The sequence below is a fragment of the Dendrobates tinctorius genome, unplaced genomic scaffold, assembly GCF_039654945.1.
Source record: "Dendrobates tinctorius isolate UK_male_01 unplaced genomic scaffold, ASM3965494v1 ptg000044l, whole genome shotgun sequence".
Lineage (NCBI taxonomy): Eukaryota > Metazoa > Chordata > Amphibia > Anura > Dendrobatidae > Dendrobates > Dendrobates tinctorius.
Window position 1 is genome coordinate 16,052,008 of NW_027361712.1, and position 16,680 is coordinate 16,068,687.

The 16,680-nt window shown below is 43.0% G+C and overlaps 2 protein-coding genes across 4 annotated transcripts in view; one reads left to right on the forward strand and one right to left on the reverse strand.

The window, feature by feature from the left end:
- IPO4 (importin 4) overlaps positions 1-1,216 on the forward strand; it is a 420,928-nt gene extending 419,712 nt beyond the window's left edge. For all 3 annotated transcript variants that reach the window (XM_073575360.1, XM_073575361.1, XM_073575362.1), the window contains one exon: positions 752-1,216. In XM_073575360.1, coding sequence (XP_073431461.1) covers positions 752-876 — 125 coding nt within the window. In that variant the 3' untranslated portion in view covers positions 877-1,216. The remainder of the gene's footprint in view (positions 1-751) is intronic.
- A 128-nt stretch (positions 1,217-1,344) lies between these two features.
- The window catches only part of REC8 (REC8 meiotic recombination protein), a 173,225-nt gene continuing 157,889 nt past the window's right edge, over positions 1,345-16,680 (reverse strand). The window contains exon 19 of the mRNA XM_073575530.1: positions 1,345-2,507. Coding sequence (XP_073431631.1) covers positions 2,416-2,507 — 92 coding nt within the window. The 3' untranslated portion in view covers positions 1,345-2,415. The remainder of the gene's footprint in view (positions 2,508-16,680) is intronic.

The following is a 16,680-nucleotide window of genomic DNA, read 5'->3' on the forward strand; positions in this document are numbered from 1 at the left end:
AAATCCACCCTCAGTCTGTACCCTTCCACCCACCCAAGGTAGAGCAACTGAGCAGATTAACCCCTGCACTGCTGAAAGATATTTACACCGTTTAATATGAAGGTGAAGTGCTTCTAATCAGTGCAGGAATAGGAGATATCAGACACTGTGGTCTTCTGGCTCCTCTCTGTCACGGTAAACCAAAAGAATTATGTCTATTTTACGTGTGGTGTTTTTTCCACTTTGTGGGCAGAGTCTAGCAATTCCAGGTATTTTAGCCTGATTCATCATTTGCAATTCATAAAAGTCACAGAATTTTGCTCAACTTAACTGCAGTTCCCACCAATGTATTTTTTGAGTGCGCCAAAATGTTGGCGCTATTTTTGTGGTTTTGGCAGTAACATGCGAAGACCAAGATAGTTCAAGACAGGAAGAAAGCCCATTTTTGACACAGCTCATTTTATTCATGAATTTGGTACAATTTTGATGAATTTAACGCCAAAAAATGGCAACTAATACCACAGGACAAAAAGTTTGAAAAAAAAATGATGAATCCGTCGCTAGTATGTTTGTTCTTTAGAACAAACTGCAACCAGGCATACAAGTTGTCCGAAACTGGAAAGGTCCTTTAAATCTACTTAGCAACATAGAACTAGCAATGAAAGTGCAGTGCAGTTTAGTTGGGTATTGTAAAGCTTTTCTTTTCTTCCCAGTATAAAATCTCATCAAATCTAAATATTCACTGTTATTTCTCATTTTCTGATTTTGGCAGATACGGAGCAGACCATACTGTTGCTATTGAGAAATGTTGCCCAGCGTTTCACCCAGGAATTGCAGAATGCTCTGATGTCTCTACCTGATGAAGAGTCTTCCAAGCTTCGCACAACTCTTTGCTAAGGCCGAGGAGCATATTTCACTTAGTCTGTCCATTAATGGACACAAACAAACCATTTGAGGTTTGTTTGTTTTTTCCAGATTTTTCATGCTGATTGTGTAATGTCATGCCACCACACGTCTCTTGATCTCAGGAGGATGATTCCCATGGTTTGCATTTACGTTTAAGTTGCAGTTGAAAGTTCCAGTTTCCCTTTTGGACCCAGAAGCCTATGTGTCACCCAGTAATTTGAACTGTTTTGTTGCAGGAAACAAATGTCTGAGAAGAATGAAATGCTGCAAATGGCTGTTTTGCTGTTCAAATTAAAGCAATAAAAATAGAGGTTTTGTTAAGCCCGTTAAAGATGTCCTAGTTATCCTTGTTGGCGTCTACAGTATAGTACTCAAGAACAAATATGCAGAAAAAAAAGTTACTTTTGAAGGGCATTTTCAGTTTTTAAAGCAGCCTCATTGCATGATGAGGTGCTATACACCTTTCCAATACACCTTGTTATTTACCACTTTCACATCACATTCATTAAGGCCTGCACCGGTTTTTCCTGTCACATCTCAAGGCATCGGTCACTCTATAGCAAACGCCTGGAAAAACACATTATTTCACACAGTTTTAACAACCACAAAATACAGGTTTGAGTCTTAAAAAATGGTAACACAGCAAATCTTTATTTTATTATCTTTAAAAAAAAAGTTTAACAAAGAAAACCGTCATTGTAATACTTCCTGCACAATATAGCTAATATGACAATTTCACTTAGAAAAATGAATAAAAAAAAAATAATGACAGAATTGCTGGGGGAAGGGAAGGTCATTCATTGTCACAAATTATTTTTTCCTATTTTTCAATGCAATAAATTAAAAAATCATTACTCTTCAAAGATTGGGATAAAAAAATGGCCATGTCCTTATAGGCCTTTGAGTCAAACGGTGGGTATTTTTCAATATTTCTGTGAGTACAAGCATTCAGTTCTATAAGGAGTTACACAAATGACAGCTTATTTGTGCTCTACAACATGACAAACAGTCAGTAGGTTAAATAAAACGGTCCTCCTTGTGGAGAATGCCAGTTCGGTCGGCAGGAGACGTAAGGGCCAAACAATGCTCCACTGGGAGTATATATATATATATATATATATATATATATATTACCTTGTTAGAGAGAAAGAGGACTTGATTTATTAGGCCATATGTTGCATATAGCAATTCTAATCCTAAAAGTCAATATTGATCCTTAAGGCTCAGTAAAGAGTCAATATTGACTTTTAAGTTTTCAACATCCAATAGGTGGCGCTAGAAGTCAAGTATTTTTTCTTTTGGTAGCGGCTATTTCCTATCATGAATAATACCATACAAAGATATGCAAACTGATTTTTAACAGGAGTATGAAAGATTAAAAGCTCAACTTCAAAGCTGATTTGGTGTAACATTACCAAAATGCAAGAAAAAAAAATTCATTCTGTATAAAACTTTCTATCTTATAAAAGAATACATAATAATTAGCATAAACAATTTCATATCGGATAAAAACCATTAAAACCTGCATCCTCAGCTGTGTGAATAGAGTCTTCCTGGTGTGATGACTATAGGTCCATATGGTTCGCTCTGCTCCAGACGGATAATTTCTTGTGTGCAAAGCACTAGGAAAAAGTAGATAACAGGAGCTGGTACATATGCAATGTTAGAAATCAACGTTTTATAGTGGATAACATTTCTCTACCTCTAAAGGCAATGGTATGGATATTCGACAAAAAAAGTTCCTTTTAGCCAACTGGACAAATATTGAGAATATGCACAAGGTAGAACAATTTTTGCGAAGGGCAACTGTGTTAACCCCTTTTCCCCCAAGGGTGGTTTGCACATTAATGACCAGGCCAATTTTTACAATTCTGAACTCTGTCCCTTTATGAGGTAACAACTCTGGAACGCTTCCATGGATCCCGGTGATTCTGAGAATGTTTTCTCGTGACATATTGTACTTCATGATAGCGGTAAAATTTCTTTGATATGACTTGCATTTATTTGTGAAAAAAACGGAAATTTAGCGCAGATTTCGCAATTTTCCAACTTTTAATTTTCATGCACTTAAATCACACAGATATGTCACAAAATACTTAAGTAAGATTTCCCACACGTCTACTTTACATCAGCACAATTTTTGAACCAAATTTTTTTTTTTGTTAGGAAGTTATAAGAATTAAAAGTTAACCAGAGATTTCTCATTTTTACTACAAAATTTACAAAACCATTTTTTTTACAGACCACATCACATTTGAAGTCAGTTTGAGGTGTCTATATGATAGAAAATACCCAGAAGTGACACCATTCTAAAAACTGAACCCCTCATGATGCTCCAAAACCACATTTAATAAGTTTATTTGGAATGTTTAAAAAAAAAAAAATGAACATTTAACTTTTTTCACAAAAAATTTACTTCAGATCCAATTTGTTTTATTTTACCAAGGGTAACAGGAGAAATAGGACAAATTGTACAACAACTTTTGGGTCCAGAGTACACTGATACCCCATATATGCAGGTAACCCACTGTTTGGGCGCATGGCAGAGCTGGAAAGGGAAGGAGCTCCGTTTGACTCTTCAATGCAAAATTGGCTGGAATTGAGATCAAACGCCTTGACGCATTTGGAGAGTCCCTGATGTGCCTAAACAGTGGAAACCCCCAATTCTAACTCCAACCCTAGCCCCAACACACCCCCTAATCCCAACCATAACCCTAACCACGAACCTAATCCCAAACGTAACTGTAATCCTAACTTTAGCCCCAACCTTAACTATAACCCTAACCCTAATGGGAAAATGGGAATAAATGCATTTTTTTTATTTTATTATTTCTCCCTAACTAAGAGGGTGATAAAGGGGGTTTGATTTACTATTTTGTAACGAGTTTTTGTTTGGCAGCTGTCACACACTAAAAGACGCTTTTATTGAAAAAAAATAGTTTTTTCATCACCACATTTTGAGAGCTATAATTTTTCCATATTTTGGCCCAAAGAGTCATGTGAGGTCTTGTTTTATGCGGGACGAGTTGATGTTTTTATTGGTACCATTTTCGGGCAAATTACATTTTTTTTTATCGCTTTATATTCCGATTTTTGGGAGGCAGAATGAACAAAAAACAGCAATTCATGAATTTCTTTTGGGGGGGCGTTTATACCGTTCCACATGTGGTAAAGTTGATAAAGCAGTTTTATTCTTCAGGTCAGTACGATGACAGCGATACCTCATTTATATCTTTTTTATGTTTTGGCGCTTTTATACGATAAAATCTACTTTATATAAAAAGTAATTATTTTTGCATCCCTTTATTCTAGGAGCTATAACGTTTTTATTTTTCTGGTGATGGAGCTATATGGCAGCTTGTTTTTTTTGCGGGACGATAACGTTTTCAGTGGTACCACGTTTCTTTATATCCTCCTTTTTGATTGCGTGTTATTCCACTTTTTGTTCGGCGGTATGATGATAAAGCATTGGGTTTTTTTGCCTTTTTTTTTTTTTAATGGTGTTCACTAAAGGGGTTAACTAATGGGACAGTTTTATAGGTCGGGTCGTTACGGACGCGGCGATACTAAATATGTGTACTTTTATTGTTTAGATTTTTTTTTTATTTAAATATTTACTGATGGAATAAATAACACTAACCTGAGAGACTTCCTGACATGCACTTCGCATGACACGAAGTCTCTCAGCTCTGGAGACCATGACAACATCGGGTCTCCATGTCAGCGATCAGCCCCTCTGCTTGCTTGCTTCCGTAACACTGCGACCATGTTTAATCACAGTGTTCCGGAGGTTAAAGTGCCGGGAGCGGTCCGTCACCACTCTTAGCACTTAGTGCCGGGTGTCAGCTGTGAGAATCAGCTGACACCCGGCCACAATCAGCCGCGCTCCCCCTGTGAGCGCGGCTGATCGCACATGTCGTTCTATGCTGTCCATGGGCATTAAGGCCCAGGGCACATGGACGGTATAGTACGTCAAATGTCACAAAAGGGTTAAATATATATTTATGCAGCCCACTCTGCAATGTAAATAGACTTATGATACCTTGGCAGGTTTAACCCTTTAGTGACCACTGATGTCTTTTTACTGATCTGCAATATAAGAGACTAGCATTAGTGATGAGCGAGTATGCTCGCCACTACTCTGCTCACCCGAGCATCTCACTGCTCAAGATGATCTGAGATCGCCGAGTATTTTCAGGGTTTCTCGGCGGGAGCTCGGGTCCCCGCCTTGCATGTCTGGTGCTCTTTAGAGAGCCAGTGAACATGCAGGAATTGTCTGCCACACACTGTAATGACGCAGCCATGTTGGTTGTGGCATTACAGTGATTGGCTGGCCGCACAGTGTCATCAGGTCTAGATCAGACCTGGCGCCACCATGCTCGTCACAGTCTGCTCCGGAATCAGGCAGTGTAGGGAGAGTTGCTGCTGAGCTAGGGAGAGATTTCTTGGTTCTTAGTGTGGGTATACCATATATAATACACATATCCATCTCAACGAACAGTCGTTCTAAGGACTAATAAAGCTGCATAGATATCCGTGCTAGGCAGGCAGGCAGTGTATGTGGCAGACTGCAGGGCATATAGCAAGAGGGTCCATTCCAGTTCTGTCTGCTGCTACTTGATATTTCTAGACATAGCCCCGGGTATCAGGGACCAGGAATAATTGTTTTCCAAGCCAGCTATTTACTACTGTGGTTTGTCCATCACACTGATCAGTGATAAAAAGTCGGCTTTAAATTCTGCCATTTCTGGCCTACAAGTTTTGTTGCAGTCTGTTAGTGAAGTTATTGACACCAGAATGCTGCTAAAAATAGTTACCTACAGGCCAGCTATTGAAAACTGTGGTTTGTCCATCACACGGATCACATAACTGAGCTCACAATTCAGCCAGTTGTTGTGAACGTGGAAAATATTGTCCTCCATTTAAAATGGGCAAGGCACGTGGAAAATGACAGGGATCTGGACATGATGGTGCATGCAGAGGCCAAGCTGAAATTGTGCCACAACAAACCCATACATCTTCTCGCCCGACCTTCCTGTCCCAATTACTAGGGGACCGCAGCAGCACACCACTATTGAACCCAGAGCAGTGTCAAAAGGTTGTTGGTTGGATAGCGGATAATGCTTCCAGTCACTTTGCCACCACCATTCTGTCTTCCACACAGTCAAGTCTCAGTAACCGTGAGTCTGCCGAGTGCCCAAAAACAATTGATCCCACACTTGGACACGCCGAAGAGCTGTTCACTTTTCCATTTATAGATTTGGGCCTCTCGTCCAGTCCACTTGAAACGGGGCAAGGAGATCACATGTAGCAATTCCCAAATATTTGAGCAGCCACGGTCACACGAAGGCGACGGTTTGAAAGTGTAACAATAAGTGGACGATGATAAGACAAAATTGCCAGAAAGTAGGAGGACCAGGATGCGGGAGCGGAAGACGAGGTGGTGGATGATATAGTAACTGACCCAACCTGGCAGGGGGACATGCAGAGTGAGGACAGCACCAAACAGGGGGAGGGAGGCATAGCACCCTAACAGGCAGGAAGAAGCAGTGTGGTGGCCTCCTCCTCTTCAGCCTCCATCTCCGAAATGACCACCTCTGTCACAAGCTGGAAGCACTGCCTCAGCCAAGCATCAACAGGCTGTGTGGAAGCTAATATGCTTAAGGTACCGTTACACTTAGCGATGCACCAGCGATCCCGACCAGCGATATGACGTGATCAGGATCGCTGGTGTATCGCTAAGTGGTCGCTAGTGAGCTGCCACACAGGCAGATCTCACCAGCGACATAGCAGGGATCGTTACCTGTCAGACAAGGCAATCCTGACGTCCTCCCGCCCGCGTCCACACATCGCTCGTCTGCACCACAGGAAGCCGACGACGAGAAACGGTCCTGGACGTTCTCGCGCGATCAGCGATAACCAGAGGGGGAGCGGTCGGAGGTAAGTATCAGACATAGCGATATCGCTAGCAATATCGCTATAACGTCACAACAACCAGTGACATTATAGCGATATTGCTAGTGATATCGCTTAGTGTGACAGGCCCTTTAGGTGACAAACCGCACACTGCTGAAGAGTTGTGGACAGCTCTGAAAGTGCAGGCAGATCTGTGGCTGATGCCACTGAACCTACAGCCAGGCATGGTCATGTATGACAATGGCCGGAACCTGGTGGCAGCTCTGAGGCGAGCTCACACACGTACCATGGCTGGCCCATATGATTATCCTCGTGGTTCAGCGGTTCCTCAAAACCTACCTGAAGCTGTCGGATGTGCTTGTCAAAGTATGCCGCCTGTGTGCCCATTTTAGAAAGCTCCAGCTTCCGTCACCCATGCTTCAGCAGCGTTTGCAGCTTCCGACTCACCGACTGGTGTGTGATGTCCCCACTCGTTGGAAATCTACACTGCAGATGTTGGAAAGGATTTGTGAGCAGAAGAGGGCAGTTGTTGACTACCAGCATCGGTGTTCAGTTCAGACTCCACACATAAGACTTCAGGAGTGGACATTGATGTCAGACATATGTACCATCCTCCAAAATTTTAAGGATTCCACCAAGATGGTGAGTGGCGATGACATCATAATTAGCGTCACCATCCCGCTTCTCTGTGTTCTGAAACGCTCTCTGCTCACAATCAAAAAGGATGCATTGCAGGCGGCGCACGATGAGATGGAGCAAGGAACCATACAGGTTGATTACACACAGCCCAGCCTCATCTTATCCAAACATGGATTGGGTGACAATGAAGAGGAGGAGGAAGAACAGGAGCAAGTTTCATGCGCTATAGATGGTACTACCTGCACATCTGTCATACCGTCTGTTCAGCATGGATGGCCTGAGAGGAGGAGAGCATGGTCAGTCGTCCTCTTGGTGAGGACACAGAAGTCTTGCATGTTAGCAGTCTGGCACGCGTGGTTGAGTTTGTTACTCTGCCTTTCCCGTGACCCTCACATTCTCCAAATTTTGGGTGACAATCTTTACTGGTTAGTGAAACTTCTAGACCCACGCTACAAGGAGAACTTTCTATCTCTTATTCCTGAGGCGGACAGCTCTACTCAAATGGGGCAGTACCGGAGGGCCCTTGTAGAATTATTTTTAAAAAATCCCATCTAAAAAATGCTGGCGGCAGAGGTCACAGTTTGTCGGACAACCAAGGAGTACAGGCGAGAGAGACACAACTCCAATCCAGCAGAGGCAGGGGAACACTAGCAAATTTCTGGGAGAGTCTTGTCAAACCCTCCCATCGCACAGGCCCTGAGGTGCGGGGTACTCTCACAAGGAGTGCAAAGTTTGGGAAGATGCTGAGGGGAGTACCTTGCTGACTGTATCAACGTCCTCCGTGATTCCTCTGTGCCTTATAATTATTGGGTGTCCAAGCTGGACACGTGGCATGAACTGGCTCTCCTCATCCTCCACCACCATATCACCAGGGTGACTGTAGTCCGTGATGCAACACCCACATAATTTTTTGTAAAGGGTGTTTATGATGCCCGTAAAAACAATTTGTTAGACAGTGTGTTCCTAGGGGTAAATGTTTGTCAGCCCATACACTTAGTGCATGGGCATTACAAGTATAGGAGACCCACTCCTTTCTAATGGGAACATTTTATATGAGGCCCTCCTCTTCCAAGGGGTATTGGAGTGCCTCCAAATTTTTGGCAGCCCTTGCATTCACTGCATATGCAAACACAATGGGAGACCCACTTCCTAATAATGGGAATATTGTTTTCAGGAGGCCCTCCTGTACATATTGTCAATGGGGTATTGGGGTGCATCCAAATTTTGGACAGACCTGCCACTCATTGCATAGGCAAACACTATGGGAGTCCCACTTCCTAATAAAGGGAACATTTTTTCATGAAGCCCTCCTGTACGTCTTGTCAATGGGGTACTGGGGTGCGTCCAAATTTTGGGCAGACCTGCCACTCACTGCTTACGCAATAACAGTATAGGAGACTCACTGTTTAATAATGGAAATAACAAAGCCTAGCCGGCTGATGGCTCTCTAAGAATAGTGAGGGCTGACTGCTGGACCTTTAAGAATAGTAAAGGCTGCCTGATGGCCCTATAAAAATAGGATTTGTGACTTTCAGAGTCCCTCCTTCATAAATGAAACAGGATGTGTCTGATGATGTGTCACATACCACATGGCCAGATAAGGTTGTAAAATGTTAAAATGACACTTCCCAGTGAATGCATTTGTCTTGGTTGAAAGCAATGCTAAAGATCAAAAAGGCATCAAAAATGCTACGTGTGAACATAGCCAAAGGTGTGGAGGAGCAGTTTTGTTTTTGGGTATTTATTTTGCCTTACACACAAGTCATTACCCTAGAACATATTTCCCAGGAAAATCCATTTAAGACCCTGACAACATTGTTCATACAGTGACCTGGGAGTCAGAAATGCTGCCAGAGGTCTTCTCCATGCTGTTACCGTGTCATTTGAGCACTATTCCCATGGATTTCCGCAATTTCTAGTCCCTCTGCAGACCGCCAGGTGGGGGTGCCGGAAAAATGCTTGCGTTTCCCATAGACTTACATTGGGCTCGTTGCTCAGGTCGAGTACCCGAGCATTCCAATTTGCTCTACCCGAGCAACGAGTACCTGAGTATTTTAGTGCTCGCCCATCACTAACTAGCATCCCCCAATGGGTGACAATCCTGTAGCTGACAACTTGCTGCATCAGCCACAATTTGTGTTGGTACCGTCTATAGTTGTTTAACCCCTTAAATGGTGCTGTCAATGATGACTACAGTATCTAGATGATTAACAAAGTGTGGGAACTCCCTCTTCAACATCATCGGCACCCTGAAATCTTGATTGTGTGGTCCTGATATTTACCATGGCAATTCATGGCCAAATAATGGCCTTAAAGTCTGCCAGCTTCAAGGGCCTGTGAAGAAGTTATCAACATTTTGATGGTGTAAAAATGTCTTCATTCCTGTTATGCCACTTTGCATTAATTCCTGAAAAGCATATGAAGGGTTAATAAACTACCGGAAAGCAATTTTGAATGCGTTGAGGGGTGCGGTTTTCAAAATGGTATCACTTTGGGGGTCCTATATATTGAAAAACCTCAAAAGTCACTTCAAAACTTTATAGGTCCCGGGGGCGCGGCCTGGCTGAGCTTGAGACAAGATGTGTCTACCAGGTGCTCCTGCTGAAGCTAAAGGATTATAAAGAAGGAAGTGACCCCTTGGCTATAAATTGAACACCAATAGTGTCCGGAACCCATCCTGCTCCTCCAGAAGCTTAAAATTGTACAAGAGGGAAAAGCGGCTGCCCGGGTTTGAGAGCTGGCCAAGTCCCAGGTGCCAGTGAAAAGAGGACAGATGACATCTTCATACAGTGAGCTGCTGTGGAGGAAAGACATCCAGCGTCACAGAGGTACCATTTGAGGAGACTTGGACACTTTCCCTCCCCTCCCCATCCCTGTTGATTGACCGCACTTCCCCCTCACTAGTTGTCTGAGAGACCCGGGCACTGGAGCAGTGAACAGGAGACTCTGCAGCCTGACTCCATCACCTCGCACCCCTCCCTCCCCCGCCTCCTCACATGTGCTGACAGCCGCTGGCCGGCGGCACTCATTACATACCTCTGCTGGGGAGCGTGGTGAATTCCTCTCATGCTCCTGACTTCCCTGGCTGCAGGCCTGCCTGTCACCGGGATCTGAAGCTACCCGAGCGAGACCCGGGGACGTTGGAGACATTCTGGCGCCATATTGCGGGGAGAGGCAACGCTGGGGGCTGAAGCTGGGAGCACAGCACAAACCGGCTCTGTGAGATAAAATCGCGCCCAGGGTTGTGGCTAAAGAGAGGGGAAGGAGGGAGAGAAAATATACAATAAAAATATAATCCACTGAAGACATCAAAAAACAGGGTCTGGGTCTGAAGGAGGGGAGGAGAAGAAGGAAGGGAGAGAAACAGGAGAGGCCATAAAGGCAAAGGGGACACTATATGTCCTGAAGAGTTAACCCTCGTTTTTTTTTCTCTGAGTGTTTTTTTTTTTTTTTTCCGTCAGACTTGAGGTCCCACAAATAGCAGAAATAAAGATTCAGGACACTCTCTAGAATCAGACTCATTGCTGAGATAATAGTGACACCAAGTGGTCACTTTGAAGATCAGCACCCATCTATCTCAAAATAAAGGAGGAACCTAACTACTTGTGCATCCCTTAAAAATGTGACTACCTTCATGAAAATTTATACAGGGGGGGAATGTGAATGGCGCTAAAATAGCTACCCGATATCGCTGAATTTGAACGTCTAAAGATGGTCAAGATTGGTAGAGCCACATCAGTTTCTTCTGGATCTAAAGTTTCTCTAACTCAAGTAGATATGAATAAATTCCTTAATAAAAAACAAACTAAATCCACCGCGACTAAATCCAAACCTCTAGTGCCCATGGATCAGCACTCTCAAGGCGACTCTGAATCAGATATAGTAAGCGATATGGAGGACAATAGTAGCATGGGAGATCAACCTGTCTCTAGATCCATCATAAAGAGGATACTTACTAAATCTCTTGATCCGGTGGTCAAAGACTTATCTGACATTAAGCAAGAAATCTCTCAAATAGGCCACAGGGTGGATACGCTTGAGGCATCCAATTCTTCCATAATCCAGCAAACCAATGAGGCTATAGCTTGCTCACAGAGCCAAGGAGAACATATCAACCAAATATATTCTATCCTTGAGGACCATGAGAATAGAGAAAGAAGGAATAACTTGCGGATAAAGGGCATCCCTCAATCAGTAGCGGCTGAAGCGCTGTCCGCAACCTTGATTGAAATATTTTCTAAACTTCTGTCTCAAGACGACCCCTCACAATTTGAGATAGTAAGGGCACATAGGTCGTTAAAACCACAACCCAAAATGGGAGACCCTCCCCGGGATGTCAATTGCCGTTTTTTGGATTATCGTACTAAGGATTTAATAATACGTTCAAGGGAAGCAGAAAATATAACATTTGAGGATTCCCCAGTCTTGATCTTTCAGGACCTAGCAGCATCGACATTAAATAAGAGACGTCTTCTAAAACCCTTTACTGAGGCTTTGCGCCATAACCAATACCGCTGGTTGTACCCATTTGGCATCGCAATAACTTCCAAGGACAAACGCATCCAGGCCAGGAACTCGGCGGAAATCCAAGAGGCGTGCAAAGAGCTGGGGATAGTTCTGGAAAAGTATCCGGATATAGAGGTATACCATCCAGTTCCTTCATTGCACCCTCTGTCCCAACCCAAGCCTTGGAATCTGGTCCAATCAGCAAAGTCCACTCGAAACCGGCATAAAGCAGCAAAGCCAAAATCTATCCGGATGAAGAAAACTAAGGAGCTGATGGCCTAAGACAAGGACATGTCCATGACATGGGAACTGCCTGTCGGATATGGCCGATCAGCAACGATAGTCATCTGGAGGCTGCTTAGTTTGACTTTATTGTATACCTGTGTTTTCTTTTTGTGTTCTAATTTTCCTTTCAGGTAGAAAGGTCAAACTGCGGCATCAATCGATATCTATGGCGGATTTCATGGACCTCATGTGTGAGTAGAGCACTACTCAGAACAGTTTATTGTTGCTTCCTTTCTCGGGGGGCCTGCTCGATCCACTTTGATATATCTTGACTGTGAGAGAGGGGGCAGGCATTGCTCCAAGAGATGGGAAAGAGATGTTTATACATGAAGCCTGTGACACTGGCGGCATCATAATCACTTCCCCCCCTTTTGAAATGTTAATTGTCTCAAATCAACATGGTTTATGTTACTATTATTTGCACTGGCATTGACCAGTGCACTACCCCAGTTAAGGTAAACTTAATACCACTATACTACAATTACCCCTTGTTTTTGCCCACGTCCTCCCCGGGTTGGTCCTGTGAGGTCACACTGCAGAACAAAGGTCCGCACGCTCACTTCAATTTATATGGAAGCTAATCAAAGTACACTAAAATTAGCAAGCTTTAACACACATGGCTTAAATTCACCTATCCCAAGAGCACAGACACTGAATTGGTTGAAAAAGGAAAATTTTAATATTCTTTTACAAGAAACGCACTTTCAAATTGAGAAACTTCCCTCTTTTGATGGTTCATATTACAACCAGTGGTACCAAGCAACTTCCCCCCCCAGAAGAGTTCTAGAGGGGTGTCAATTGCATTTGACAAGAATACTTCTTTTTTACTATCTGACTCACTGGTTGACCCAGAGGGGAGATATATTTTTATAAAAGGCCTACTGGCAGGAACCTTGGTCATTATTGGCAACTTATACGCCCCCAACAAAAAACAAATCAAATGGATTACATCCAAACTAAATCTATTCCGCTCCTTCTTAGAGGGCATACCACTTCTTGGAGGGGACCTTAATATACCTCTAGACCTAATCTTGGACTCGTCCACAAAAAAAGTCAGATTTCATACCAAAATATTATCAGGATAAAGAAATCCCTGCATAGTCTTTCATTAATAGATGTGTGGCGACATATGCACCCTAATGACCTTGACTACACTTTTTTCTCCCTTCCCCATAATTCCTACCACAGAATCGATTATATTTTCCTACCAAGATCTTTGTTGCCGAACCTATTTAAAGCAGAAATTCTTCCCTCAGTACACTCGGACCACTCGATAGTTGCAGTACGGTTTTCAACTTCAAAACCCCATTCCGGGTATCGCTCATGGTGGCTAAATGATTCAATTCAAACCTCAGACACTAACAAACAACGAATCAGAAACATTCTAACAGACTATTTTAAGAATAATGTTTCTCCAGAAGTGAGCTTTCCAATGATATGGGAGGTTCACAAAGCAGTGGTCAGAGGGGAACTAATTTCTAAAGCTTCTCACCTCAACAAACAGCGCAAAAAGGCAATACAAGATCTTTATGAAGAGATAGTTAATTTAGAAAAACAACATAAAAGAACCTTACTGCGTCAGAATCTGGAGGCACTGACAGCCAAGCGCTTACAACTAAAGGATCTGCTGAATAAGCAGTCCGCAAAGCAGTACATTAGTTGGAGAAATTGTATGTATGTACATGGCGATAAGGCCTCCAGACTTATGATGTCATTAATCAAAGTTAGACAAGCTAAGACTTTTAATCACTCCCTGAAAACCTCCAGTGGCAGTAAAACATCTGACATTGGCCAAATTTCACAGGAATTCTTAAAATATTATTCAAGCCTTTACAATTTGAAACCTGATGAATCTGACGCGGACAGGTAACGAAAACAAGCAGAAATCCAGTCCTTTTTAGCTAGCCTTAGTCTCCCCAACTTACATCAGAACAATAAAAATTCCTCACTAGGCCCTTCACCCGGGGGGGAGGTCCGATCCACTCTTTCGAACAGTCCCTCAGGGAGGGCCCAAGGCCCCGATGGATTTCCTGCTATCTATTATAAAACCTTTTCTGAGGCCCTAGAACCTCACTTACTTAATCATTGTAATGAAATACAAGGTAACTCCTTCCCTCCCCAATCCCTGGAAGCTCATATTTCTCTAATCTACAAGGAAGGCAAGGACCCAGAACTTTGTAGTAGCTACAGACCCATTTTCTTACTGAATGTGGATCTAAAAATCTATGCCAGTATGCTCGCGAGGCGCGTTGCGGAGTATTTACCTAAACTGATTTCCCCAGATCAGACCGGCTTCATTAGGGGTAGAGAGGGCAAGGAAAATGCATGGAGAGTTCTACATTTGATGCAATATTCTGATTTCCATAAGATACCCTTGGTGCTACTAGGCACAGACGCGGAAAAAGCATTCGACATAGTGGAATGGACCTTCTTGCAGGAAACCCTCATTAGCTTTAATTTTCCCTCTCTGCTGGTAGCGGCAATATTGCAAATGTATTCTCACCCCACAGCCAGAATAAAATTTAATAACTCCCTTACCAACTCATTTGAGATTCATAATGGAACAAGGCAGGGATGCCCTCTCTCGCCGTTATTATTCATAATGGTGATGGAGCCGCTTATCAAAGCTATAAATTTATGCAAATACATAGAGGGGGTGTCCATACGGGGTTTAACGCATAAAACCATGGCCTTTGCTGACGATTTATTAGTCACTATGTTTTGTCCCCACAGAGGCATACCAGCCCTTATGCGGATTCTAGAGAGATACGGCTCTGTCTAATTTCAAAATTAACCCATCTAAATCCGAAGCGCTGGTCATACATATACCTGCTAGCACTATAAATGATTTTAAGTCACAATTCCCCTTCCACTGGCCGGGCAATTATATAAAGTATCTGGGTATTAAAATTAGTCCATCCTTTAAAGACTTATTCAATTTAAATTATAAACCGCTTCTTAGTTTAGTTGCAGACCAGACTAAAAGATGGAGGGCCCCGTATTTATCTTGGATGGGCAGAAAAAACCTGATCAAGAGCATCCTCATGCCTAAATTAATCTATCTATTTCAGATGCTGCCTATAGATTTGTCCAGGTCGTTCCTAGCCCAGATCAATTGTTCTATCTTTAAGTATATTTGGAATAAACATAGGCCCAGACTTAACTCACATACACTCTCATTGCCCAGAGGGAAAGGTGGCATGGGAGCCCCTAATATCCGCACTTACTATTTGGCTGCTGTCCTATCAAGGACTGTCGAATGGGTCAGGAAGACTGGAGAGAAACCCTGGCTCAATATTGAAGAGCAGATGGCTCCGACTCAACTGCGCTCTGTTATCCTCTCTCCTGCAGCGACACCTAAAATTACCTTCCCGAATCTCCTTACTAGGGCGGCGATTAAATGCTGGAAGTCGGTGGCATTTTATTTAGCACCGAAGCCCCCGCCGCTTGCTAAGGTTTCGGATGTCATGGCAGCGGGATTGGCGAAACCTACATCAACAGATAAATCACCAACAGTTATATAAAGAGGGAACTATTATACCCTTTCAAGATATGAAAACACTACCCACAATGTCTAATTATAACTTCTTACATTAAGAATCTCTAAGGAAGTCGCTATGCCAAGCCATGATAAATGGCGACATTACACGACCTTTAACCACTTTTTGTGCTCCCAAACAAAAACCCCGAAAAAAGTGCTCTCCGCCCTCTATAATATGTTGCTTGTACAGCAAGTTTCTCAAAAAAGAGCCTTTGTGCGGAGATGGGAAGGAGAGTTAGGTCACTCTTTTTCTGACTCCCAAACTAGCCTAATATAAAAATTTTCATATGGCCCTTCACACTGTGTGAGAGCTCAAGAAAATAGCTATAAAATATTGACTCACTGGTTTACAACACCCCTCATTCTGCACAAATGGCTTCCCACCTTGTCGGACTTGTGTTGGAGATGCGAGAAGGACAGAGGGTCATATCTACATATATGGTGGTCCTGTCACACCATACAAAAATTTTGGAACACGGTATCTCAGGTTTTGAATGAGGTAGTACGTACCCATATAAAATTCACACAGGAACATGTTTTCCTCAATCTTTCAATTGTTCCAAATAATAAAGCCATATCTAAACTGGCCTCCTTCATACTTACAGCCGGCAAGCTCCTCCTACCTACATTTTGGCATACGTCTAATATTCCAAGTTTGAGCCAGTTATTAGCTAAAATTGACCAATTGTATCATTCTGAAGAATTGGTAGCCTTTCTACACATAGCTTTTCTGCCTTCTCGCATGTCTGGACTCCTTGGGTGTCGTACAGGAAATCAGAAAAATTCATTTCTTTGATTATGCCTGACCCTACAACTTGAATCTTAGACTTGAGCAGCGTGTCTACGGACCTCCGTACCCCCCTCCCCCTCCCCTCGACTCCCTACCCTCCTCCCCCATCTGATCTATT